Source organism: Mauremys reevesii, linkage group 2 (genome assembly GCF_016161935.1).
Source record: "Mauremys reevesii isolate NIE-2019 linkage group 2, ASM1616193v1, whole genome shotgun sequence".
Lineage (NCBI taxonomy): Eukaryota > Metazoa > Chordata > Testudines > Geoemydidae > Mauremys > Mauremys reevesii.
The window spans coordinates 140,536,232-140,564,153 of record NC_052624.1 but is presented as its reverse complement, the minus strand read 5'-3'; the positions used below and the strand labels follow the sequence as shown (position 1 = coordinate 140,564,153).

At 41.6% G+C, this 27,922-nt stretch overlaps 1 protein-coding gene across 1 annotated transcript in view; it reads left to right on the top strand.

The window, feature by feature from the left end:
• Nucleotides 1-27,922, top strand: part of CDH12 (cadherin 12) — a 693,631-nt gene that overhangs the window by 503,021 nt on the left and 162,688 nt on the right. The window contains exon 5 of the mRNA XM_039525377.1: nucleotides 24,912-25,206. Coding sequence (XP_039381311.1) covers nucleotides 24,912-25,206 — 295 coding nt within the window. The remainder of the gene's footprint in view (nucleotides 1-24,911; nucleotides 25,207-27,922) is intronic.

The following is a 27,922-nucleotide window of genomic DNA, read 5'->3' as shown; positions in this document are numbered from 1 at the left end:
AAATTTTCTAGTGCAGACCAAGCCTCAGTTAAGAAGGATGTAATTGCAAATAATAAGTGAGATACCTTGGACATTAGAAAAAAGTTCCTAATTGTTAGGGTGGTTAAACATTAGAATAAACTGCCTAGGGAGGTTGTGGAATCTCCATCTCTGGAGATATTTAAGAGTAGGTTAGATAAATCAGGGATGATCTAGACAGTATTTGGTTTTGCCATGAGGGCAGGGGACTGGACTCGATGACCTCTCGAGGTCCCTTCCAGTCCTAGAGTCTATGAATCTATAAACCTTAGTGTTGGTCTACACTGGGAACTTACATCAGCATAGTTCCGTCTCTCCGACATGTGAAAAATCCATACTCCTGAGATGGAGTTATGCTGACCTAACCCCTGGTGTAGACAGCGCTGGGTCAAAGGAAGAATTCTTCTGTTGACTTAGCTACTGTCTCTCAGGAAGGTGGATTAGCTATGCTGATGGAGATCTCTTCCCATTGGCATAGGTAGTATCAACACTGAAGTGCTACAGCGGTGGTCTATCATTTCTACAGCAAGGCCCCGGTACAATGAAGTCTGCTTTAAACAAACATCCAAGGAACCAAAAAAGCCTCCCTATTTATTATGAGATTTGAGTGTCATAGCTTTCTCTGATTATATTTAAACAAAGTTCTTCTTGAATTAGACATGATAGGTAAAAATAGGCAGAAATGAAACATTATCCCCATTTTGTTGAGTATAAGCCAAGGCGCAGAGAGATTCTGCAGCTTGCCCAGAGCCACACAGCAAAATCTTTGACATGGTGGTAATTGGATCCAGATCTCCTGAGTCACAGCCCAGTGTTTTAGGCTATTGCCTAAGCTTGCTTAGGCAAGACTGTTGCCTATGTGTGGAGGCACACTATTAAGTGGGAACTCCTGGAGTTAGGCACATTGACTCTCACAGCTCAACAGTGTGCTGCTGCTATACCACCCTTTGACAGAGGACAGGGAAAGCGTCATCATGTAAAGTATCAGCTCTTCTTACCTGTGGAAATCGGGGTGGGGGATTAAGACCAAAGGCCATTTTTGCCCCCTCTGGAGAGTCTAGCACCAGTAGGGCTTCTAGAGTCATATGGACTGTGCCCTCCTGTAGCATAAGAGCTGTAATTGTGTCTAATCCTACACAGAGAGCACAAGGGAGGTTTTATCCTCTTACCACCGTGCAGGGTTAAGATCTCGCATACCTTGGCTGATAGGCTATTTTGCTTTTATTTTTTTGACCAAGTTGGAATTTAAAAAGCTGAGAGCGAGTGTGAGAGAGATTTAGAAAGCAGAAGACATTTCACAACAGATTATGCTGTTGTATGACAGATCCTATTTTGGCCTTACTAAAGTACTTGACAATTTCTCATTACTATATTCAGGAAAATTATTTTTTCAACTTTGTGATCCAATATAAACTGATATTTTGTTCCTGGTTCAAAAAAGGGACTTGGTCAAATTATTTACTATTCTAGGCCATGTGAAACTGTGACAGGCAGATTGAAGCAGAATTTTTCTGTTCTATTGTTCCCTACATGTTCTGATATATCATTATCTAACAAAAATGAGATACTTTAAATGACAGCACTTTAAAATGAATGATTTGCATAACATCTTGTTGTTTTTAAATTCAATGGTATGGGAGGAAAAGATATTGTATCTATCTGGAATGTAACTAGTGAAGAGAGTAATTAAAAAAATAAGAAAAAAATTGCATAACTCCACATAATTCAAATATCAAAATCAAGGACTCTTAATCTATACCAGCCCAAATTAAAAGACTTTTGCTCTAGAACACCATACAATCTTAGTGGAATTTAATAACAAAGTGAAATAAATAAACAAAACAGTGAAAGATTTATTTGCTACTTAGTCTCAATCAATGTCAAATTAAGCATAAGCTTTTATAATCCCTTTAAAATCTTTGACTTCTACAAATGCAGTGGACTTAAATCAATGCTGCTTCAGTGCATGTTGCCAAGAACGTGTTTACTGAAAGGGAGTCAAGGGACCACACAATTACAGTGCATATGCAAGTCTCTCTCCTCATCTTCAAGTTAAAGGTATATTTTCTTCCCTTGATGTATGAGCAGGGCCTCCCATTCACATTAATATGGGTTGAATATTTTGTCATGGAGATTTTGCTGGAACTTTCCCCTGAAATATAGTCACAGTAACATGCTTGCATTCGGTCAGGCAAGCCACAGTTTTCAACAAAGGTGTATCTGTGGAAATGCAGGAGGATTCTCTCTGGTAATCTTTGTGTCCCTACTTACCATAAGGAAAACTGAATCTCAGAGATTAAAAGGAAATGATTTTTTTGTGGGTACCACACCATTAAATATGTAGGAGTCTCCCTGTCAACCATAGTGACAGCTGTGAGGCAGCTGCCATTTTGTTTGTCACTTCAGATACAGAATGGCACAGAACAGATCACTTTGTTCTCTCTCTCTCTCTCTCTCTGGCATTATATTTTTTCTCTATATATCTGTGTCATTTTCCTTAATCTGAACTGAAACACAAAATGCAGTTACCTTAAACGGCCCCCTACCCAAGGCAGGGAGGCTCCTGCACATTTAAAGGTGCAGTACACACACAACAGTATGACATTTGGAACCCTAAGACTCCCTCAGTGCCAACTGGCACAGGGCCCACTGTTCTGTAACAGTAACTCCTCTCAGGCCTGACAAACTCATTGTACCCAACATGCTGCTTTCATATTATTTATCCAGAACGTGTCTGGTAAGGTATCAAATGAAAGCCAGTGAAAAGGAGTTGTGTATATGTAACCCACACACCTTCTGGATGTGGTGTTCTGTCTCATCTAGTGGTACTGAGACCACTTAAAGAGAGAGAGATAAAATGAGTCTTACAGTCTTAGTTAACAGCCAGTTGGCTTTTAATTCATGCACTAAAGGCTCATGCACTAAGCTCCTGGGGTCCCCCATTCGATCCTGTCCACTGATGACCGAGGTCTGTCAGCGTTACATATACACACTGAAACTATGCTTTAAAGTCTGGAACAAGGCAGAGCTACCAACCATGTTTTCTGCCAGACAAAGCATGTCTATTCACCTATCCCATCTGTAAATTAAGCATTGCAAAGCCAACACAATCTCCAATTATATGTGACAGTCAACAGGAAAAACAGGTTGATATGGGGTGGGTGGGTGGGAGGCTGTGAAACAAACAGGAGTATGGGAAGATATCTTGAAGCCAACACCCAGGAAGAGAACCATAGGGGTCAATCTGTTTTGGGAGGAGAAAACAATGATTATTGGAAAATATAAGGAAACGCAAAAAAATATTTTGTCATCCATTCACAGAGGAAATCCCTTGAAGGGTTTGGGTATTCATGAAAACGTGGATCCTGGTTGTGACTGAAAATCAGTGGCTCTGTCAAAGGCTGAATCCTTGAGAGAGAAAATACTTTATTAAATAGGAAAGGTAACTATTGGTAAGTGTAGACTTAGGATTGCATGTTATAAGTTTTCTTTATTGTTATTGTTATCCTTGCTCACTAGCTCTTCAATCTTATCCTTGTTAATAAACTTATGTTCATTTTCTCTGTAAGTAGATTCTAGTGCTGTCTTGTTATAAAAAGGATCTGTCCTAAATTGTACTAGTCAAACTGTGCGTATACTCTTTCATCAGTGACAGCTTACCTGGTAATTTCTGTGAGTATCCAATGACAGGGCTGGATCCTCCTGAGGGAATGCTTTGGGGACTCGGTGGCTGGTGTGCTTATTACTAAGCTGAATGTAGAGAGTGAGGTCTGCAGAGGCCTGGAAGACAGTGTTTGTGTGGCCAGAGGCTGTTGGTTTCAGAGAGCTGAGCTACAGAGAAGACTGCTTCACACTAAGGGGAGGTAGGGCTGAGGTGCCTCACAAACCTGTGCACCCCTGGAGGGTGTTGTAATATCATTTCTCTTCAGACACCTACATAGCTACAAGGGTGCAAGCCCTGAATTTCAAGGTCATATATTTATCTTTACTTCTTTAATCTATATCTATGTAATACCACCTAGCTCTTATATACTGCTTTTTCATCAGTAGGTCTCAAAGCCTTCACAGTCTTTAATGTATTTATCCTCACCACACCCATGGTAAGGAAGTATTATGTCCCCCTTTTTACAGATGGGAAACTAAGGCACAGAGAGGCTAAGGCGGGGTCCCCAACGCGGTGCCCACGGGCACCATGGCGCCCGCCGGGGCATCTAAGTGCGCCCATGTACTGGCTGGCGGATGAGCATCCGCTGAAATGCCGCCGACAAGCAGTGTCATCCAGAGGCATTACCACCAAAATGCCGTTGATTTTCAGCGGCATTTTGGCGGTGACGCCTCTGGATGCTGCTGCTTGTCGGCGGTAGTTCGGCGGCGACACCTATTGACGTTGCTGCTTGTCGGCAGCATTTCAGCAGATGCTCATCTGCTGCCACGGTCCTCTGTGGCTCGTCGTCTGGTGCCCGCCAGATGAAAAAGGTTGGGGACCACTTGGAGAGTATTCCTACACTACAATGTAAGCCTGTGCTTGAGCCCAGACTCAAGCCTAATGCCCCTTGCATCTACACTGAAATTGCACTTGCACGATGCTCCAATCCAGGGTCTCAGGACCCTGCAGGGCTGGAGGGTCCAAACTCAAGTTAATCCAGTACCCAGGGTCCAAGCTCTATTGCTTTGCAGCATAGATGAAGCCTCACTTGACTTGGGTCTGGGAATCAGCCAGACGTATCCCATAATTCCATAGTACAACTTCCTTTGTCCTCTCTATCCCAACAATCTGCAATACACTGTATTGAAAATGAAAGCCCCCTCTCACTCGCCCCTTCCCGGCAAATGGCAGCAACTCAGTCATTGTTAACCCATTCTCTTCTGATCACCGCTCTGTAAGCACACTGTCAGTGAACCTCTTGGGTTTGCAATGGAGAACGAACAAATCAAGCCTTTTGCAAAGTGAGTTGCTTCCTGGTAACATGCAGGGTGGGGAGTAAAGTTTTCCCACCGTGCACCACACACCTAGGGCTAGAGCAGCCACATTTGGGGCTGGAACTAGGGATTCTGGGGTATGGGTAGTTTGACTCGGCTCTGTACACTGCAGTATGTACACCAGAGCCCTAGTTTTGAGCACAGGTTAGAAAAGTCTTGACATAGGGTTAAAATACAATGTAGATGCTCAAAACCAGGGTTCCCTCTAACATGGGTCAGCTGACTCGAGTCCACATAGGAAGTCTGTGGCAGAGCAGTGAACTGAACCTGGGTCTTCCTCTAAGCTAGTTCCCTAAGCACTGGACTATCCTTTCTCTCTTAGAACTCAGAATTTGGTCAGTTAAAGAATTTTCACCCCTCGGCTGTAATAATAATCCCAGTTCTTCCTTGGCTTACATGTGATCACTAACATTTCATATTTTTCTATTTATGTTTGTAGAGGTAAAAAAATTCTAGGTCAGAGTGTAGGTCTCATGAATATTACTTTCTCAGCTGAATTTCTTATTATTTGTCAATATTCCATACACTGGACACAAGCAGTAACCATGCTGTTATTCCAAACTAATATTAGCAGCATATTTTAGTGGCCTAATCCTGCAGCCTTTACAGAAGTATTCCTACTGAAGTCAGCAGTACAATTCATGTGAGAAAGGAAAGGCTACGGCATTGGGCAACTTTTACAGGTGGCCTAAGAAGTTAAATCTAATGGAAATTGTTTATGATCATGACCCATTATGAGATGATGTGTGAAATCTCACACATAAACTATAATTGTACATAATTTGAAATTCATGTATGTGCCCATTGTTGTTAATGATATTTTCTTTGTAAAACCTACATAGTTAATTGATAAGGAATGAGGAAAAGAACGTACACTGACATGATTTTATACCTTATAGTTTAAGGCATCCATACAATATCATTCTGCCAAAAATAGGTCACCTTCACACATCCTTGAAAGAAATCAGATTTTGTAATTTCAGTACATGATCAAAAAGACACGATTTTACAGTGAAGAAACCTAACTTGTCCCGCAATTTAATTTCAGTAGCAATTTACACTACTGTATTCCTCCTTGTTCCTATCTTTGTGAGCAATTGCAATCTCTTTTCACAAAGAAAATCATCATAAATGTCAATCAAACAGAATCATAAACTGTCTTCTAAACATGTATTTTAAGTTTTCATTATAGATTTAACATGTTTCATATGAAAGCTTTGGAAGTAGCGCCTATACACTTCTATTATATTTACTAATGGAACATAAATAATACTTTCATGTCTGTTCATAATTTGTATATGTGTTACAGCGGGGAGCATGCTGTAAAAATTATATATATTGCAAGTATTTCGGACACAAAAAGGTGCAGTTCTTTTCTGATATTCGTACAGTGAATTCTGTTACAATGAGGAAAAAAACTAAGCACATTATTACTAAATAAATAATTATACTGCAGCTCTACACTTGCCATTTTAATTATAGCAAGGTCAACAGGTTTTCTGTAGATCCGGGCCATAACCAACAACATAAATATGGAATTCAGTTTTAAGTTCCAATTTATTACATGCACTTTTATCATAAGAAATACAAATTCTTTGTAGGGTGGTATTTTCTGGTCACCGCTGTGACTTCCCTCATCCCCACAAGCCCCTTTTTAGTATAGTAGCCCTTCCTCTATTCCTCAGCTTCAACCATCAGAGTTGAATTCTTCCCTACAACTTGAAATTTTGCTAAATACTATGCCAGAGCCGAATGATGCCTGATCCTTCATGGGTGTAAATCAAATAGTTTACTGTCAATGAAGTTACTGATTTATACAAGGTGAGGATCTGGTCCCGAATTTTCAGCCACAAGGCAGTCAGTGTATCATAAATTGCAGGCCCATGCCAGTGAGAATTTTGGACAAGGCCCCAAGTGCTCCACAGCATGCTGTACCTAAATTCGGTATTAGGTCCCTGGATCCACTTTTGTGTGGCTGACTGTTAATTTTGGTGGCTATTTCATATTAATGAATAAAAAGAGAGGATTTTTTAAACCAAATATGAAACTTATTAATACAATGAAATTAGTAGCCCCTGTGTAAATGATTGCCATTATATCCCTATGTGGAGAAGTCAGGGAGATCATTATAAGATGAGCACAAATGCTGGATGTTCTGCTGAGATCATCAAAAACGAACTAGTTAACAGAGTGGATATTTAAACTGTTGGGGGTGGCAGTGAGAGTTCAAGTATCTCTTTTCTGTTGGTGGTTGTAGTGAATGCACAATGACCTTGAGAAGAGATAAGCACCTGCTATTTCCCACTGACTTCAGTGGTATCAGACCCTTTTAAAGATGGTTGTAAGCCAGCACTGAAAGCTTGAGTTGCTCATTGCTTATTTGTACAGCATCAGCAGCAAACAGTCTAGGTCAGATTGCACCTGGCCAGGTGGGAAAAATTAAAACAAAACAAAAATAGGTTTTGAGAGTGTTTCATGTTTGTCATTTAAAACCAACCCCAAGTTTAAAAGTGAGTTATTGGAAACTGAAGCATGAGGCTTGACTCTGGGCTTGCTGTACACCACTGTACAGAAATGTACATTTAATTCAGTGAAGTCAGTGGAATTACACGGTTGCGATCAGAATCAGGCCTTTGTCCTGAACTCAAAGCCCACATGGTGCTGCCTCCTCTTTTATCGGAAGATAGTTACATTTAGCAAGAAAAACTGCAGAGCTAGTAAAGGTGCCTTATCTTGTAGGGAACAAATCTATTTATAAAGTTATCTTGTCTGACTGTAAAGATTTTCAAATAAATTAGGTTTGTGCTGACATGATGATGTTGCTAAACACATACAATAGTCTTCCAGTTGCAGCTGCATCTTACAATGAATATTGCATTACACATGTCATAGTGCAGTCATTGTGGCCCTGAAACATGTGCAAGTCCATCCATATGCAGGACAACACTTAATTATATTCTTACCTTTTAGTGTGTGCTGAAAAATAAGCATGTGGCCAAGTGCTGTCCTCAACAGAGGTGTTTCCTGAATTGGTGCTTACCATATATACTTGTTCATAAGCCAGATTTTTTTAGTAAAAAAGGGAAGCACCAGAGATGGGGGTCAGCTTATGAACGGGTATAGAGAGGGAGAGGTGGGACACAGCCCCTCCCCCCAACAGAGGGAGCAAGGAGAGGCAGCACAACCAGCAGAGGCAGAAGGGAAGAGGCGGGGCCAGAGTCTCTCTGCTTCTGGCCAGGCAGCTCTCCCCGCAGCCTCCGAAGCAGCTGCAACTCTGGGGCTGGCAGGCTGCAGCCGTGCCGCTTGGCCCCGCCCCCCAGAGCAGGCTGTGGCCCCGCTGCCCAGCCCGCCAGAGCACGCTGCTGCTGTGCCGCCCAGCCCCGCCCGCTGGAACAGGCTGTGGCCACGCCGCCTGGTCTGGCCCGTCTGAGCAGGCAGCGGCTGCGCCACCCAGCCTGCCGGAGCAGCTCCAGCCAGGTCAGTGACATCCTCCCCTGGCCCTCCCCAGATAAGGGATGGGATGGGGGGAGTGGGGGGAGTCCCAGGCTAGGGGTGGGGTAATGTTTGGGGTGGTCACAGGGGTTACTCCCCTGACTCCCAGCTTTTGAGAGATTCGATTATTAGAAATGTAGATAGCTGGGTCTGTGATGACCGGGAGAACCGTATGGTGACTTGCCTGCCTGGTGCGAAGGTTGCGGATCTCTCAAGGCATCTAGATAGACTTATGTGTAGTGCTGGGGAGGAGCTGGTGGTCGTGGTACATGTAGGTACCAATGACATAGGGAAGGGTAGGAGAGATGTCCTGGAAGCCAAATTTAGGCTGCTAGGGAAGAGACTGAAATCCAGGACCTCTATGGTGGCATTTTCAGAAATGCTCCCAGTTCCACGCGCAGGGCCAGGTAGGCAGGCAGAGCTTCAGAGTCTCAATGCGTGGATGAGACGATGGTGTAGAGAGGAGGGGTTCATGTTCATTAGGAACTGGGGAAACTTCTGGGATGGGAGGAGCCTATACAGGAGAGATGGGCTCCACCTAAACGAAAGTGGAACCAGACTGCTGGCACTAAACATTAAAAAGGTTGTAGAGCAGTTTTTAAACTAGGAGATGGGGGAAAGCCGACTGCTGCAGAGGAGAGTGTGGATCGGACACAGACTTCTCTTAGGGGAGAGTCTGATGATAGAGAATCTCCAGGTTATAGTCAGGAGCAGAGGAATGAGAAGTATAATGTAAGGGCCGGATCAGATGATAAACACTCACATAAAAAAGAATCTGGCACATCAGAAAAAGGCAGGCTAATAAACAGGGACAAGTTTTTAAAGTGCTTGTACACAAATGCCAGAAGTCTAAATAATAAGATGGGTGAACTAGAGTGCCTTATGATAAAGGAGGATATAGATATAATAGGCATCATAGAAACCTGGTGGACTGAGACCAATCAATGGGACACAATCATTCCAGGGTACAAAATATATCGGAAGGACAGAACAGGCCGTGCAGGGGGAGGAGTGGCACTATATGTTAAAGAAAGTGTAGATTCAAATGAAGTAAAAATCTTAAGCGAATCCACAGGTTCCATAGAGTCTCTATGGATAGAAATTTCATGCTCTAGTAAAAATATAACAGTAGGGATCTATTATTGACCTCCTGACCAGGACAGTAATAGTGATGATGAAATGCTAAGGGAAATTAGAGAGGCTATCAAAATTAAGAACCCAATAATAGTGGGGGATTTCAATTATCCCCATATTGACTGTGAACATTTCACTTCAGGACGAAATGCAGAGATAAAATTTCTCGATACTTTAAATGACTGCTTCATGGAGTAGCTGGTACGGGAACCCACAAGGGGAGAGGCGACTCTAGATTTAATCCTGAGTGGAGCGCAGGAGCTGGTCCAAGAGGTAACTATAGCAGGACCACTTGGAAATAGTGACAATAATACAATAGCATTCAACATCCCTGTGGTGGGAAGAACAGCTCAACTGCCCAACACTGTGGCCTTTAATTTCAAAATGGGGAACTATACAAGAATGAGGGGGTTAGTTAGACAAAAGTTAATAGGTACAGTGACTAAAGTGAAATCCCTGCAAGTTGCGTGGGCCCTTTTTAAAGACACCATAATAGAGGCCCAACTTCAATGTATACCCCAAATTAAGAAAAACAGTAAAAGAACTAAAAAAGAGCCACCGTGGCTTAACAACCATGTAAAAGAAGCAGTGAGAGATAAAAAGATTTCCTTTAAAAAGTGGAAGTCAAATCCTAGTGAGGCAAATAGAAAGGAGCACACTGCCAACTTAAGTGCAAGAGTGTAATAAGAAAAGCCAAAGAGGAGTTTGAAGAACAGCTAGCCAAAAACTCCAAAGGTAATAACAAAATGTTTTTTAAGTACATCAGAAGCAGGAAGCCTGCTAAACAACCAGTGGGGCCCCTTGACGATCGAAATACAAAAGGAGCATTTAAAGATGATAAAGTCATTGTGGAGAAACTAAATGGATTCTTTGCTTCAGTCTTCACGGCTGAGGATTTTAGGGAGATTCCCAAACCTGAGCTAGCTTTTGTAGGTGACAAATCTGAGGAACTGTCACAGATTGAAGTGTCACTAGAGGAGGTTTTGGAATTAATTGATAAACTCAACATTAACAAGTCACCGGGACCAGATGGCATTCACCCAAGAGTTCTGAAAGAACTCAAATGTGAAGTTGCGGAACTATTAACTAAGGTTTGTAACCTGTCCTTTAAATCGGCTTCGGTACCCAATGACTGGAAGTTAGCTAATGTAACGCCAATATTTAAAAAGGGCTCTAGGGGTGATCCCGGCAATTACAGACCGGTAAGTCTAACGTCGGTACCGGGCAAATTAGTTGAAACAATAGTAAAGAATAAAATTGTCAGACACATAGAAAAACATAAACTCTTGAGCAATAGTCAACATGGTTTCTGTAAAGGGAAATCGTGTCTTACTAATCTATTAGAGTTCTTTGAAGGGGTCAACAAACATGTGGACAAGGGGCATCCGGTGGACATAGTGTACTTAGATTTCCAGAAAGCCTTTGACAAGGTCCCTCACCAAAGGCTCTTACGTAAATTAAGCTGTCATGGGATAAAAGGAAAGGTCCTTTCATGGATTGAGAACTGGTTAAAGGACAGGGAACAAAGGGTAGGAATTAATGGTAAATTCTCAGAATGGAGAGGGGTAACTAGTGGTGTTCCCCAAGGGTCAGTCCTAGGACCAATCATATTCAATTTATTCATAAATGATCTGCAGAAAGGGGTAAACAGTGAGGTGGCAAAGTTTGCAGATGATACTAAACTACTCAAGATAGTTAAGACCAAAGCAGATTGTGAAGAACTTCAAAAAGATCTCACAAAACTAAGTGATTGGGCAACAAAATGGCAAATGAAATTTCATGTGGATAAATGTAAAGTAATGCACTTTGGAAAAAATAACCCCAACTATACATACAACATGATGGGGGCTAATTTAGCTACAACGAGTCAGGAAAAAGATCTTGGAGTTATCGTGGATAGTTCTCTGAAGATGTCCACGCAGTGTGCAGAGGCGGTCAAAAAAGCAAACAGGATGTTAGGAATCATTAAAAAGGGGATAGAGAATAAGACTGAGAATATATTATTGCCCTTATATAAATCCATGGTACGCCCACATCTCGAATACTGTGTACAGATGTGGTCTCCTCACCTCAAAAAAGATATTCTAGCACTAGAAAAGGTTCAGAAAAGAGCAACTAAAATGATTAGGAGTTTAGAGAGGGTCCCATATGAGGAAAGATTAAAGAGGCTAGGACTCTTCAGTTTGGAAAAGAGAAGACTAAGGGGGGACATGATAGAGGTATATAAAATCATGAGTGATGTTGAGAAAGTGGATAAGGAAAAGTTATTTACTTATTCCCATAATACAAGAACTAGGGGTCACCAAATGAAATTAATAGGCAGCAGGTTTAAAACAAATAAAAGGAAGTTCTTCTTCACTCAGCGCACAGTCAACTTGTGGAACTCCTTACCTGAGGAGGTTGTGAAGGCTAGGACTATAACAATGTTTAAAAGGGGACTGGATAAATTCATGGTGGCTAAGTCCATAAATGGCTATTAGCCAGGATGGGTAAGAATGGAGTCCCTAGCCTCTGTTCGTCAGAGGATGGAGATGGATGGCAGGAGAGAGATCACTTGATCATTGCCTGTTAGGTTCACTCCCTCAGGGGCACCTGGCATTGGCCACTGTCGGTAGACAGATACTGGGCTAGATGGACCTTTGGTCTGACCCGGTACGGCCTTTCTTATGTTCTTATGTTCCCCCCCCAAAATTTCCCCACCAGTTGCTGTCCCGGACCATCAGGGTAAGCAGCTGGTGCACTGGGACACTTTGTTTACTTAGGTTTAACTCCGTGCCTGCAGACACTCAAGGTAAACAAACCATCTCGGCCCACCAGCAGCTTATCCTGATGGCCCGGGAGCCAAAGTTTGCTGACCCCTGAATTATAGGGTCGTCTTATGAACGGGGTATAAAAAATTTCCATTTTTACTTATCCATCTTGGTGGGGGGGTCTGCTTATAAACGAACTGACATGATCGAGTATATACGGTATATTAGTGACTAGCAAACCATATTGGAATTTTCCATTGACATTTACTGTTGTTATCAAATATTTATATTGTCGTAGTGCCTAGAGGCCTCGACCATGTCAGGACCCCATTGGACTAAGTGCTGTACAAACATATAGAAAATCAATCCCTGTTCCAAAACACTTACATTCTGAAAGACAAAACAAAAGAGGTGGATGAGAATAACAAAGGGAGTCATGGTGACAGCAGGGGAGATGGGAATGACAAAAGTACACAAATCTTAGTTAGGATCAATAAGCACAGCTTGCCACCTGACTAACTAGAAATAGAATGAGACAATACTGCGAATTCTTGAGATCTTTGGTGTGCTTTTTCTTAAAGACTCAGCTCCTGGAGTCATGAGATTCAGTTATGGGACTGCTGGCTTTAATTTAAAAAAAACTATGACAAAATTTCTAGCCTTTACAGCTGCAGAGGGAATCTTGGGACCATGAACTCAAAAGACTGAAAACCAAGATGACAAATAAAAAGAATCCAAAGCTTATTATTTTTGAAGCCATATGAATTGTAAGCCTATCACATGATTTTTGAACACTTGGGTTGGTAAGATGACCACACTCATTTTCATGTTAATTACCAACCACTCCATCAAATGGTCAAATCTCTCTAACACTACTCACATGTCCTGGATTTGAGCTGAGATGAAAGAACCCTTGCAAATCTTATTTTCTCAATTAGAAATGAATGTTGGTATGGATTTGGGTAAACCAAGCAATAAATAAATGTATCATGGTTGTATTACTTGCATCCAGTAAAAATAATTTACCTCCAGAAGTAATTGCATACTGTATTAAAATAGGATTAGTAAGAAATAAGGCCAGATCTGTCTGCCTGTCTGTCTCTCCATCTGTCTGTGTATGTATGTATATAAAGATGTGAGTGTGTTCCAATTTTAAATAAATGAGAAAATCTAGTTACAAAACCAAGTAATTCTTGACTAGAGTTTGGGTGTGTGTGTGGTTTTTTTTTTGTTTTGTTGCTTTGTTTTTTACTTTTTATATGTTTTACTAATGCTGCATTTTTTCATTTAGAGGTACATTTTTCATGTCTGTGGGTAATTATATTTTCATAGATTCTAAAGCCAGAAGGGACCACTGTGATCATCTAGTGTGACCTCCTGCATAACACAGGCCATAGAATTTCCTCAAAATAATTCATAGAGCAGAGCTTTTAGAAAAACATCCAATCTTGATTTATGTAGGACAAGTAAAATAAGTATTTTTAGAATGTGCTATGGCAGGGATCGGCAACCTTTGGCACACAGCCCACCAAGGTAAGCGCGGGCTGAGGGATATGCTGGCCATCGCTTCCCACTGCACCCATTGGGCTAAACCTGCAGACACGGCAGGTAAACAAACTGGCCCGGACCGCCAGGGTGCTTACCCTAGCGGGCCACGTGCCAAAGGTTGCCGATCCCTGTGCTATGACATGCATTATTACTGCATGCTTGATAATGCAACAGAATGGAACACACTTGTGATTATGGGAAAAAATAGGCTCTAACGCTGAAGTCAATGAGACTCCACAATGGGTTCCTGGGCCCATAAAGGTCCATGGTAGCCGATACCTGTGCAGTATCAGGGCCAGGTCAGAGCAGGTATAGTGCTGTCTCTTCCCTAATGTCTTTTTTTTTTTTTAATCAATACTGTTATTAAAAGGCAGCTGCAGTCCTTAATGGAAAAATTGGGGATGAATTGGTGTACTTAAATTAAACCTTTGTGACAGGAGGAGATAATGTTTTGTTTAATTGGATAATTGGTGGTTAATTTAAATCTAAATAACCTTCAGCTTTGTTTGTCAAACAGAAATAATTAGGAATGGGTTAGATGTTTAATTCCTGTCTAATGCTAATAGCATCAGAAACTTTATTGGAGAGCATATGTAAAGTATCATAATCTTTACTTTAAATGGCTGTTTAATGCTTCTTATGTGCTGTTTATTTTTATAAATCTTTGAATAGATGAATCAATCTTCCTGTATAAAAAACTCTACTTGGCATTTTATGATGGAGGGACTCACTCTCAACTAAGTAGCATTCACTAGGCAAAGGACATGGGTTCCAAAACCCAATCAATTGAGAGTGGTTGGGGATAAGTATTTGTTTCTGGTAGAATTGGCCCCTTTTGAGGACCCTATACACCCCTTTGACCCTTTCTCTCTACTGTGTAATAACAGAGCTAATTTTGATTTCATCAGGAGTCTTGTTACATGCTGCAAAGCTGAAATCACTAGTACATAAGTCTAAGCCAGTATTTCTCAAACAGGGTCACTGCTTGCATAGGGAAAGCCCCTGGTGGGCCAGGCTGGTTTGTTTACCTGCCCTGTCTGCGGGTCCAGCCAATCGTGGTTCGCACTGGCCGTGGTTTGCTGCTGCAGGCCAATGGAGGCTGCTGGAAGTGGTGGCCACTAAGTCCCTGGGCCCACACCACTTCCAGCAGCTCCCATTGGCCTGGAGCAGTAACCGCGGCCAGTGGGAGCCGCGATCGGCCAGACCTGCAGATGGGGCAGGTAAACAAACCGGCCCGGCCCGCCAGGGGCTTTCCCTACACACGTGGCGACCCCAGTTTCAGAAACACTGGTCTAAGTATTAGACTTACTTTGGGCTAGTGGTGCACCAGCACTGAGGCTTCCTTACTACCAGCTGAAATCAGTAAAGAGCTGAAGTTACTGAGAGTTCTGTTAAGTGTGGGGGGAGGGGACCTGAAGGCATACTGATGAGTGGCTAGCGGGGTGGCTGGTGGGGAGGAGTGGCTCATGGTGAAGACTGCAGCAGAAGCCCACAGAGAGGCATGGCAATTGGCCATCAACACGAGCAGCGGAGCATGTAAGGTGCTCCCATACCTTCTCCCCTTCCGCCCAGGCTGGGGGGTAAACTCGGGACAGTGTGTGTGTGGGGGGGCTGCTGCACTGAATAAGGACAGAAACTGGGCTGGGGTGACTGTTGGGTTGCTGGACTTAAGACCCTGAGGGGAAAAGGACACTCCCAAACTTACTTGGGAGTGGGTCTTTTGCTCATGGTTTATGTTATGAATGCTGTTTGTGGTGTTTCCCCAACATAATGCTGTATTGTTTCTCTCCTTTATTAAAAGGCTTTTGCTACACCCAGACTCTATGCTTGCGAGAGGGGAAGTATTGCCTCTTAGAGACACCCAGGGGGGTGATATGTAATTGTCTCAGGTTACTGGGTGGGGGCTCGAGCCGATTTTGAATTGTGTTATTGGAACGGAACCGGCCCTTGTTGCTGCCAGCTCTGATGGGCAGAAGGGTTACATTATACAATCCCTTAGCTGTGGAACCACACTAGTCCAAGTAACCAAAGCAACATAACTGAAGCTTAGTGATAAAAATATGGAATGGTGGCTTGTGTAGAGGCATGGAAATAGTTAGCTGTGTAAGTTAAGGTACGGGGAAATTAATGGTTGTGTAATGACTGGTAAAATGCTGAAGTAGATGGCTATGTGAGTGATGGCCATTGAAGAAATCGGAAATATAGATAGTCTTGATACCAACACCTCTGAAAATTTCCAGTTTGGATCCAAATCTATCCTCTCTCTGTTTAAAGATCTATATTTTGTACACATTTGTATTAGTAAAAATCACTAATATCATGGATGGAACGGAGACACTGGATTTATGGCTTATTACAACAATCTGTAAGCCACTTAAGCCAAAAACACACTAGCACAGCCTTTTCCCCCCCTTCCCCCTATGACTGGAGAGGTATTAACAGGTCATTTCACCTTTTCCTTGAATGGTACCTTGAAATACATGTTAAGGGAAACTAAATAATGACTATATAGATAGTAAGCACAAGAGAGTTTGTTTACTTAGATTGTAAGCTCTTTGGGCCAGGGTCTGTCTTTTTGTTTTATGTTTGTATCGTGTCTGGCATAGTGGGGTCCTGGTTCATGACTGTGGCTCCCAGGTGCTATGATAATACAAATAATAAATAATAAAATAATACCAGAAATAACCAGCATTAATTAAATTTGTGAAACCAGCAAACTATGCATTGATCATCACCATGACCATTTTGTTTTGGTGTCATATATCTTTAGCTGCTTTTCCTGCTGTGTGTATGAATGTGTGTGTGTGTGTTATGTACTTATGTACTAGTGATTTCAGCTTTGCAGCATGTAACAAGACTCCTGATGAAATCAAAATTAGCTCTGTTATATTACACAGTAGAGAGAAAGGGTCAAAGGGGTGTATAGGGTCCTCAAAAGGGGCCAATTCTACCAGAAACAAATACTTATCCCCAACCACTCTCAATTGATTGGGTTTTGGAACCCATGTCCTTTGCCTAGTGAATGCTACTTAGTTGAGAGTGAGTCCCTCCATCATAAAATGCCAAGTAGAGTTTTACCGTCCTTGATTCACGAAACCAGGATAACAACACTTTATTACTCCTTCCCCAATAACAAAGAGACTGGGGATCCCACAGCAGCCTAAGTGACCATTTGGGCAAGCAGTTCCATCATGCTATGCAGGGTGGGTGTGCCCATGCAAATGAGATCAGCCCCTGGAATCCTTTTCCGCAGCTCTCCACTAGATGTCAGGGTAGAGCCCGTTCTGACTCTGCTTACAATAATAAAAAATGAAACTAGCAACAAGTGGCAAAGACTGAGAAGATTTAGGCCTGGGCTGTATAAAGAGGAGGTCGGCACTCACATGCAAAGGTTAACAATGAAGAGTATCAGAGGGGTAGCCGTGTTAGTCTGGTTCTGTAGAAGCAGCAAAGAATCCTGTGGCACCTTATAGACTAACAGATGTTTTGCAGCATGAGCTTTCGTGGGTGAATACCCACTTCTTCGGATGCAAGCTTGCATCCGAAGAAGTGGGTATTCACCCACGAAAGCTCATGCTGCAAAACATCTGTTAGTCTATAAGGTGCCACAGGATTCTTTGCTGCTTCTAACAATGAAGAGTATACACCTAACACTGTTTTGCAACCCAAACCTACACTGTAATATAGCATCAAAAGAGTTAGTCTGCTATAGGAATTTTTGTCTGTACCCTTAGATAACCTTATGAAATTGGCTAATATAACCTTGCATATCAGAGTATAACAGAGGCTGCATCTGTTAGTTTGGAGTCTGATTTAGGTGGGTTTTTTTCTGCTTTTAGAGCTTTCTTTTCTTTTCTTTTCCTTTTCAGAACTGTTATTGAATTCAGTAGGCGCACAAATCCATGGGGAACTTAATTATTCAGCATCCATTTTGCAGCTCCTGCGCATTTTGTAAACTACATATAATCTTGGCAGGAGCATCAGAGGCCTTGCACACCTTACAAAATGTGTAGGAGTGTATGAGCAACTTAATTATTCAGCATCTGTATCAGAGTTCCTTTGCCCTTTATGAAGTGCATTTGGCCTTTTGCCTACCTCAGGAAATGTGTACCAGTCCTTTCGAAGTTGTGTTGACTTTCTGAGAGGATTAATATAAGCTATTCAGATGTCATGAATGGAGCAAGAGTACATCTCCAAGGAACAAACACTGGTAATCCACATTACTGCCTGAAGACTATTTGGCAATTGTGCCATGACTCCTGTGCACCTTATGAAGTATAAGGGTTGACCTACTTGCTGAAGTTTTATGCACTTTCCAGTGTAATATACCCCATAAAGAGTGTGGGAATAATTAACATGCTGAATAATTAAATTGTCTGAGAACAGGTATGGACTTTGTAAGGCTGTAACACATTTGTTAAGTTTCTGAAGCAGTAAAGACCTCATTCAGCAAAGTACTTAAACACTTGTTTAACTTTAAGAAATTCTGAAGTCCATCCCCGTTCAGTAAAACACCTAAGCATGTACTTGTTTTACTGAAGTCAGTGAGACTTCAGCATGTGCTTTACTGGCACCTAGTAGTCCATGGTGTTCCTGAGAGATTCATCAGATGCCAGCTGTGTGTTCTTAAGTTCCTATTCCAGAACATAATACTCTGGCACATCTACTTTTTTCTCAGATGTTATGAGTGTTCTTGTTCTTTTAAAGTTCAGTCTTGTCAAAACCCACTGCATATGGTAGAAACATGTAACTGTTTTCCAGTAGGGGCATAAAAGGTATATATAAAAGTTAAACAGCTTGCATTTTGCAAAAAAAGAGCTTGCTCCTGCATTAGGTTGTTAGCGACTGAGCTTGATTACAGGTATTTGTGTTGCTTGTTTGGTGGCAATCACATAAGGTATAACCCAGGATATGTATTCACATGGGGTTAAATGATATGGAATACCAAAGACAGAATCCTGATCCTCCTGAAGTGGAGAGTCCTTTATTAGAAGGATAGCACAAATTCATTAACAGAGGCAGCAGCCAGAGACTTTTTTCATCAGTCAAGCCTTGACAATGTTCTACTGAAGCTAGGAGATATTGTAGAAGAACTTGATCTCCATCAGCAATTAATTCAATCGGATGACTGTATGGTGCATAATAAACCTTGAATTCACTGTTCTAGCAAGTCATGAAGTCAAATACCATGACTTTATTTTCAAAGGGAGTGAGCAATTGTATGACCACCCATTACATTTATTGCTAAGATAGCAGTAATCTTATCTCATTTTTAAAGTCATGCACTAATTGCCTGTGGGACTCAGAAAAATAATTTATTCCAGATAAACTCAATGTACATATGCATTACATAGGTGACTATATATATTATGGTGATTTTCACCTCCTCTGAAGCAGAGTATTAGCTACAAGATAGCAGCCCAAATAAGATCAGATGCTAGAGTGGATGAAGCAAATCCTGATCTCCTTTGGCAAATCCTCTATGGAAGGCATTCACTCTGTTTACTGGAGTTTATTATAAAATAATGAATTGACTAAGGATAATCTATTAATTTCCAAGTACATTTAGCAAAGATATTTAACCAACATCTCCATGATAACATGATACAGCTGATATTTTTAACACCCAACTCCCCAGTGGTACATGTCCTTTTGTTACATATATCAGTAGCTGATGGTATGGTATGTGTGTTATGATAAGTGAGAGATTCTAGAGTTCCTTTTATTAATCATTGTCTTTATTTGCTGTCATACAGAGAAATATTCATGATTTTCTGCACTAACAGTGTTTGCTGTAAGAAATCTTTAATTTTACATATGGGAAAGATTTGCCTAAACAACGATGTGACATTAAAAATTATCTTTATGTTACTGGGATACAGAGAGCAAGAGAGCTAATTTGAATAATGCTGGGAATGAATCCTTCATGTGTTCAAAGCTTCATGGCTTTTTTAATACTGAAGAATTACAAAGAAAACATGATAGCAAAGGAAATTGGCATGGATGCAATCATTTGTAGTTACTGTACAGTAAATTCAGTTCACTCCAATATTTAAACAAAGCTGATGCTCTGAGTTGAGGGGAGGGGTCTAGTCTCTTTCCCTTTAGCTTTGCTCAAAGAGCAGAAAAGCAGGTAATAGAAAATAGAAAATAAATAAAAGCCACAAGAAAAAAATGGAATGAAACAAAATTACTGTTGGACACAGTGATAGAAAAAGTGCTCTCTCAAATGTTATGTGCACTTTTCAACTCGGACTAGACAAGGATAAATGTCTTTTCTTTCAGTGCAGTACACTTTGCAACATATAAATCAGATACAGAATAGCAAGCACTTATTCTGTAGTGTAGACTAAACTGCTTTCTGTAAAGTTTAAAGCAATGAAAGTCAAGATCAGCCTGTACTCTTGTGCACGCCCAGCAGATCGTAGTCTTCTCTCTTGCTCTCTTGGCATCTGATTTTCACGCACCATCTGAGCTGATGTGGGGAACATCAACAATAACACCACCACCAATAGCAAACAGCTGTCTGGATGCAGATCTATAGTTCCATCACCTACACAACTGTTTGCTTATTTTTTTAAATCGCTTGTTATTTGAAATCTAAGTGATTTAGGAACTCAATGGGATTAAGCCTAGGTGATGCAGCTGGTTAATGTGCTCTCTCTTTTTCTGCTGGAGAACTTGGTTTATTTGAGATTAGTTATGGTTTATCATATTTAGGGAGACGCTGTGTATCTACAAATCACCCCATAATTTGTATAGCTCAAAATAACTAAAAGTAAGTGCCAGGTTTGCCTGTTGTCCAATAATGGATTTCATCAGCAAAATCGAAGGACAAAACAGCTTGATAAAATAAATATAATGGGCCAGATCCTCAGCTAGTGTAAAACAGCATCACTCTATTGAAATTAATGGCACTACACTGACTGGTGATCTAGCCCATTGCTAGTATAGAATACAGTGAACATATTTTTGACAACTGAACTTGTAATGCTGCAAAATATAACACTTGCAAGGCCTATTGCTTCTGAACTAACCACATTAATATGCAGCTGTGCTTCTCTTCCAAGTTAAGCTTCTTTTCACTGGACCATTCTCTCAGAAACTTTTATTTTCTGTTTCTCCCCCTCCATATACTTTATATTTTTCTCCCATGGCCACTTTTACACACAGCAATTTTTCATTCCTCTCTGGTAGAATGGAGACTCATAGCTACCATGTACAGTGATGTCTGGTTCATTATTAGCCTGTCATGGTGTCTCCAACTGGCAAATAGGAATCACAGTCCGCCATCCCTGATCCAAAGCCAGAGGAAGGGGCAGAGAAATTATGGTTGGTGTGGCTCTCCCTGTTTCCAAACCACAAACATTTGGCTTGTGTCATTCCCTCCTTTGTCATAGCTGCTAGAACAGCTCAGATCACATGATACACATACAAAAAAAAAGCCTTAATTTCAGTAACATACATGTCAGAAAGTGTTGCAATTCTCGGTGCCATATGAAGATTTTTCTGTTTTATTCATTTCCATTTTGTTTTTTTTCTTCTTGTACTCCTCAAATGACTTTAAACCTACATTTGAAAGCAGCTTTAACTGACCAAAGTATAATGGCACAGCAGGATGCATGTGAACTAACCACTTTAATTTAAGTGATGAAGAGGGAGACATTAATTATCTCAGGGCGGCAGCCATTATCTTTTCATTTCACAAACAAAGGGGATGTTTGACTCCCAGCAGCGGGTGGATAAGCTCCCTTTGAATCAAATATCTAAACAGTATTGTTAAATTTATTCACCTAAATTTGGGTTATTGCTGATTATGTACTCTATGTATCATATGACTTTTTAAAACAAACTCTATATTTGTGGATAATCTAAGCACTATACCCAGATGTACAAACACTGTTCTCAACCTATGTATTACATATTTTTTTTAACATTAGCCTTAATATTTTTTTTATACCTAACACACAATGGGAGGAGCACACTATGCTAAAGTGGTGAGGTAATTTAAACCCCACCTATAGGGTAGCTAGATGCAGGGTCAGCTACCCATTACCTCAGAGAGGAGAAGGGATGGGCTAAAAAAGCTTAGGAAGGGGAATCCGTTTGTGTGAGTGCTCTTTCTAGCCCACAAACCATGACCTCCTCCTGAGTCACAAGGACCTAGATTCAATTTCAAGAGAAGAATGGGCTATAAATGTTAATAAATGTCTTTACCACTTCCTTTGTAACTCAGCTTCTTGCCCCATTACTGAGACCATTTAGCTAGTTCTCAGTAATGCATTTTTGGTATAATTTACTTTCACTTTCCATGTTTTCTCTATTGTGTTTTGCCTTCTACAATGCATAATATAAATAAAGCCTATAGCTGACTGCACGGTTTAAGAAAATTCACTCCGAGGCATCTTGAAAGTTTGTTTCCAGGCTATGTCCATTACAGCAGATCTGCTGTATTAGTTGGGACTAGGAGCATCTAAAATGTCCCCCCTTGTTTAAATCTGTGGCAAACCAGGGAGTTCAGACCACTGTGACATAACTTTGGGCATCCATTAAAGTTTTCTAGCTTCATCTTAAATATGAGTGTGAAACCGATGTCAGCATGTAGAAAAGAAACCTGATGATATTATTTATTGTTACTATCGTGGTAATTCCTGTCCCCACAAACAGGGATTAAAGCCCTATTCTATTAGGCACTATTCAAACAAACAACAAAAAAGATGGTCCTTGAGCCAGAAATCTTGCAATTTGGGTTTTTATCCCATTAGGAATAAACAATTACCATTCCAACGGGCTGGCAGATGTGTGGAACTGTGAGACAGAAACTACTGAGTTCCAGCCCTAGTTTTCCATCTGAGGACAGGTCTACACTAGAGAGTCTGCCGTCGGCTTAATAACTCCTCCTCCATGAGAGGCGGAGCTATGTCAATGGGAGAAGCTCTCCCAGCAACATAGCGCTGTCCACACCGGCAGTTAGGTAAATATAACTACATCACCAGGGGTCTGGATAATTCACATCTCTGGGAGATGTAGTTATACCCATAGGCGCTGACTCCATGGGTGCTCCGTGCCCCAGGGCCCCTGCCCCAGCTCACCTCTGCATCTGCTTCACCTCCTCCTCTGAGCAGGCCACTACGTCCTGCTTCTCCCCACTCCCTCCAGCACTTGCGTCGCAAATCAGTTGTTTTGCGTGGCAAGCCTGGGAGGGAGGCGGGAGAAGGAAGAACGCAGCACGCTTGGGGAAGAGGCAGGGCCAGGGTAGGGATTTTGGGAGGGATCCAATAGGGGCAGGGAGGGGGTGGAGTTGGGGGGGCCAGGCACGAGCTCCCACCAGTGCCAACAAACGTTGGCGCCTATGGTTATACCGAAGTAATTTTTTATTGTAGACCAGGGCTCTGTGAGTAAAATCACTTAGGCCATGTCTACACTACCACTTATGCTGGCAAAACGTATGTTGTTCAGTGGTGTGAAAAAACACCCCCCCCCCCCCCGTGCAACATACATTTCACTAGCATAAGTGATAGTGTGCACAGAGCTATGTCGGCAGAAGAGCTTCTCCTGCCAACATAGCAACTGCTGCTTGTTGAGGTGGTTTTACCAGTTTCACCTTAAACCATCACTTCTGTAAATCACCAGCACATTTGAGCACTTGCAATAAAACAAAAGTAGGCTTGTTGTTTAACAAGAAATGAGAGCAAATGATGGAAATAAATGGTTACAAGACAAAGCAAACAACAACAACAACAAAAAACCTGGATCTACATGTATCAACAGTTTCTTTTCTAGCTAATAAAGTAACCCCCGCCTCCCTCCCCCCAATTCAGTTTGTTGCAGAGCTTGCCAGTTTCACAGGAACAAGAATACCAACATTCATGAGCTCCCTGGCCATGCTCCACAAGGGGCTTCCTCAGCAAATGGCTCACCAGTGCTTCTCCCTCCCCGTGTTATACTGAAAACAGTCTTTTGGTTTACAGTCACAGACAGGGTGAATCTCTCTCTTGTTCTAAAGTTCCTTTTTTACCTGCAAGTGGTTTTGATTGTCATTTATTGGGAAACTGCCAGAGGCAAAGTCCTAGTATCACACAAGGCTAAACAACTGAGCTTTGCATTGTGTCACTGGCTAAACAGGGCATGGGAGCAACTTCTCCCTGCCCAAAAGGGCCATCACCGAGGCTCGTTATCCACTAGTGACTAATTTTATTTTATTCGTAAAAATATTACCTGTACATACATCTTGCAATTATTATAAGCTTTCTCTAGATACTTTATGGGTAAATATCCTGTAAGATATGTGTTTGATGTAGTGAGATTGTGAAGTCTGAGGTGAGAGATGTTTGTAAAGAGCAGGCGGCAAATGGTTGCTGTGTCACAAGGTATAATGTAACTACTGTAGTTCACAGTAGGGAGTGTGCTAAATGATTAATATTTGAACATTGAAGTCAATGGGGTTGCATGGGTGTAAGTGAGGGTAGAATCTGACCTTAAATGAGTTCTAATTTCAGCTTCCTGGCTTGCTTAGAACCAAGTTATAACACAGTAAATTCATTATGCCTTTTAAACAAAGTTTGGAGTTTTAAAAAACCTATAATCTAAAAGCAAAACTCAGTCACAACATCTGCATGTGTGTAAAAGCCAAATGAATGTCATGTGTCTGACACACAATTGCAATTCAGCTCATGTTTGTTCTAAAGTAGGCCGAGGTTTGCTTAAAGTGGTAGCCAACCTTCTGATGACATTGGTTTTAGCTTTAAATTTGTAGTCAAAACCTGGTGCATTTGAGCTTTTATGGTAAGGAATTTGCATGGCTCTAATTAGTTAGGATTCTGAAATACTTCCTTCCTAGATATTAGTAACTGATATAAATGATCTTTGGTATATTGCCAGCCATTTCCTCTTATACCTAGATGACATTAAGAGGGCACAAAATAATCTGTCTTCCAGCACAGAATGACCCATTAATATCCCCCCCCTTTCTTTTTTTCTTTTGTTAAGCTTCATTCTGACTTGGACAAGGGAGCGGGCACTGTTAAATACACCCTCTCAGGAGATGGAGCTGGCACAGTGTTTACCATCGATGAGACCACAGGGGACATACACGCCATAAGGAGCCTTGATCGAGAAGAAAAGCCTTTCTACACACTCCGTGCTCAGGCTGTGGACATAGACACCAGGAAACCACTGGAGCCTGAATCAGAGTTCATCATCAAAGTGCAGGACATTAATGATAATGAGCCAAAGTTCCTAGATGGTCCATATGTTGCCAGTGTACCGGAAATGTCTCCAGTGGGTGAGTAATAAATATACACCTCTTGATAACTAACTAGATCCTACTTATTGGTTTTCAATGTTAACTTCCTACTGAGGAAGCTGCAGGGGAAATTTCGCTCCTAAAATTCATGGTTAGAACACAGAAAATGGCTGGGTTTGTTCTTAGGAATATACAGATTTCAATTTTATTTTAGTATTATCTTCTTACATTCAAGTCTCTTCTCTTTCCCACAGTTAATGCATAAGTGGCTACCAAGGGATTTAAGTCATAGTCTGCACTGAGAAGGATTGGGGGCAAGTATGTTTAGGGCTGTTCAGCAGTAGGAGCCAGGATAACTCAAACAAAATGGGTCCATGGGCTTTGTGAGGAATGCAAACAGGAAGGGTGTTTTGCACATTGTAGTGTGCTCTCTCCTTGCACAGCTCAGTTGTCCAGAGCAGAGGCTTGGCATAGAACCATAGCACCAGGCTATCTCCTACCCCTGCTCCACATGGGGGTGCTAGATTCACACAGTCTTTGCACTCAGGGTGATTATGGCAGGTGCCTGTGCAGTGGTACAATAGGGAAAAGACTCTTGGTACCTGGTCCCCACTACTTTGTGCATCCACTGGAACAGCCACAATCCGGCTCTTAAATGGTCACAAACTGTGCTCACATCATGATCAGCTATCCATACAACCTGGGGATAGAAACAAGGATTTCAATTCAAACAACAGAACCAGTTTCTTTCCCAAGGTAGCACTACCTGACCAACAATAATTTTGCTTAGTTCTGATTTATGGGGTAGGGGAAAGGAGCTTTCAAATATCCGTGTATAGGGTGCCTGGTTGCTGCTGTTTATTACCCTCTGCACTCACTCCAAAACCGCTTCCCCTTTTCCTAGCACATTCACAAATCAGAGTTGCTCATCACCTCCTAGGCTATAATTTAAAACTCCAAGTATGAATAATTGCTAAGGCTGTCTAACTCTGAAACTGTAGAGATGGCTTTTACTGGCCCTCCAACCAAACAGCACATATAATGGAGACTGGCTAGACTATCATGGGGGCAAAAAAAAAAGGTTAGCCAGCTACCTAAATTGTCTTATGGAATTAACTGGGATGTATATGACATTTGTATATGTGATATGATCAGGCAGTCGGTTCATGTTATCATCCTGACCTAACAAGTGGGTTCAGAGAAGTTCACTGAGTTATAAAAATGCACATGCAGTTCAATTAGTTAATAATAGAAAGGACTGGTTAGATTTTGAGTTCAAAATATAGTTCCCATGAGAGGATGTATCAGATAGTAAATGGATGCTAATAGGATATGATCTTACACCAAAGGACAAAAAGAAATGATGACCAATATCACTGTTTGCATTATTAGGGAATTCCTTTCCCCTATTGCTGATAGGTATGTTTATATAGAAACTAACAAAATAGAACCAGATGTCTTGCATGAGGACCTGCCTTCAGGTTCTGCTGTGCAGTATGTCTATTACACTGCACTAAATACCGTGAGCTAGATTCACAAAGGGGCTTAGGTACCTAACTGCCCTCGTAGGTGCCCACGTCCAAAAAATAGGCACCACTGACATTCAAATACCCACTGCTCTGCTGCTGCCTAACCCAGTAGGCACCTAAATCCTCAGACATGCCTAGATTTCCACTGGCATGGCTGCCCAAAGCTGCTGAAGTTCTGACAATGGTCCTACAGCTAATCTGAGCTGCTCGCAGCTCTGGGACATGTGTAAGCCCCATCAGGATTCTCAAACTAGGTGTTTCCTTGCCTATCTTGTCTCTGGGGACTGATCCAACAGGCATCCGCTGAGCAGGCCTAAAAATTTCCTAAAAGACAGCTGGGGGCAAGCAAGTCTGGAATTTTTAAGGCTGGTCAATGGATGTGTCCCAGAATACCCAATAGTCCAGCAATTAGGGCATTCATCTGGGATATCAGAGATGTAGGTTTGACTTTCCACTGTGCCTACAAAGAGGCATTCTCTGCTGGTATCCTCTTATCAGGACTCCGTGTTCTCCAGTTGTTTTCTCTGCCCCTAGAAGATATGATCGTAGCAGCTCCAACTGTACTTTAAAAGGAGAAGTTAAAGATTGTTTTCTTCTTTACAACCGTTTCTGGTGGATTTTCATCCATGTCCTAAGCACACACTTTCACTTCAGTGATTGTCTGTTACTAAAGTGAGTCACAATCCTCATCTCCTAGATTCCCAGAAATTGTCTAGAAATGCCTTCTGTCATTTATGATTAGCCAAGAAATTGGGACTTTTCTTCTCAGGTGCAAATTTTACCACTGTTATTGGTGCTCTGTGGATACTACCTGAGACAAACCTTGAAGACCTCTTGGAAGTTTCAACTGTGCAGGAAGTGGCTTCCTCTCTTCTAAGTAGAGTCCCCAGACAAGAAGATTCTACACTTGTCCTTTGACCTCTGCCCTGGCCACCGGTTCACTTTCAGGTGAAATTAGATTGGATACCATGTACAGATCCCCCAATGGTCACAGCTTCCGTTATCATCTTATATACTCAACTGTTAAACTGCATTGAGATTAAGCAGTTTGTTTGACTCTGCTTGTAAGCTCATTGATGCAGAGGACATGAGGATAGTACACTCATTCGCAGGCCTTCTCCCCTGGAATTCTCTTCAGCTGGAAGTTACATTCTACAAACTGCTGTGCACATTGAGGACTTCCTTTTTCCTTGATACTTTCCCATCACAGCCCTTGTATGTAAGAT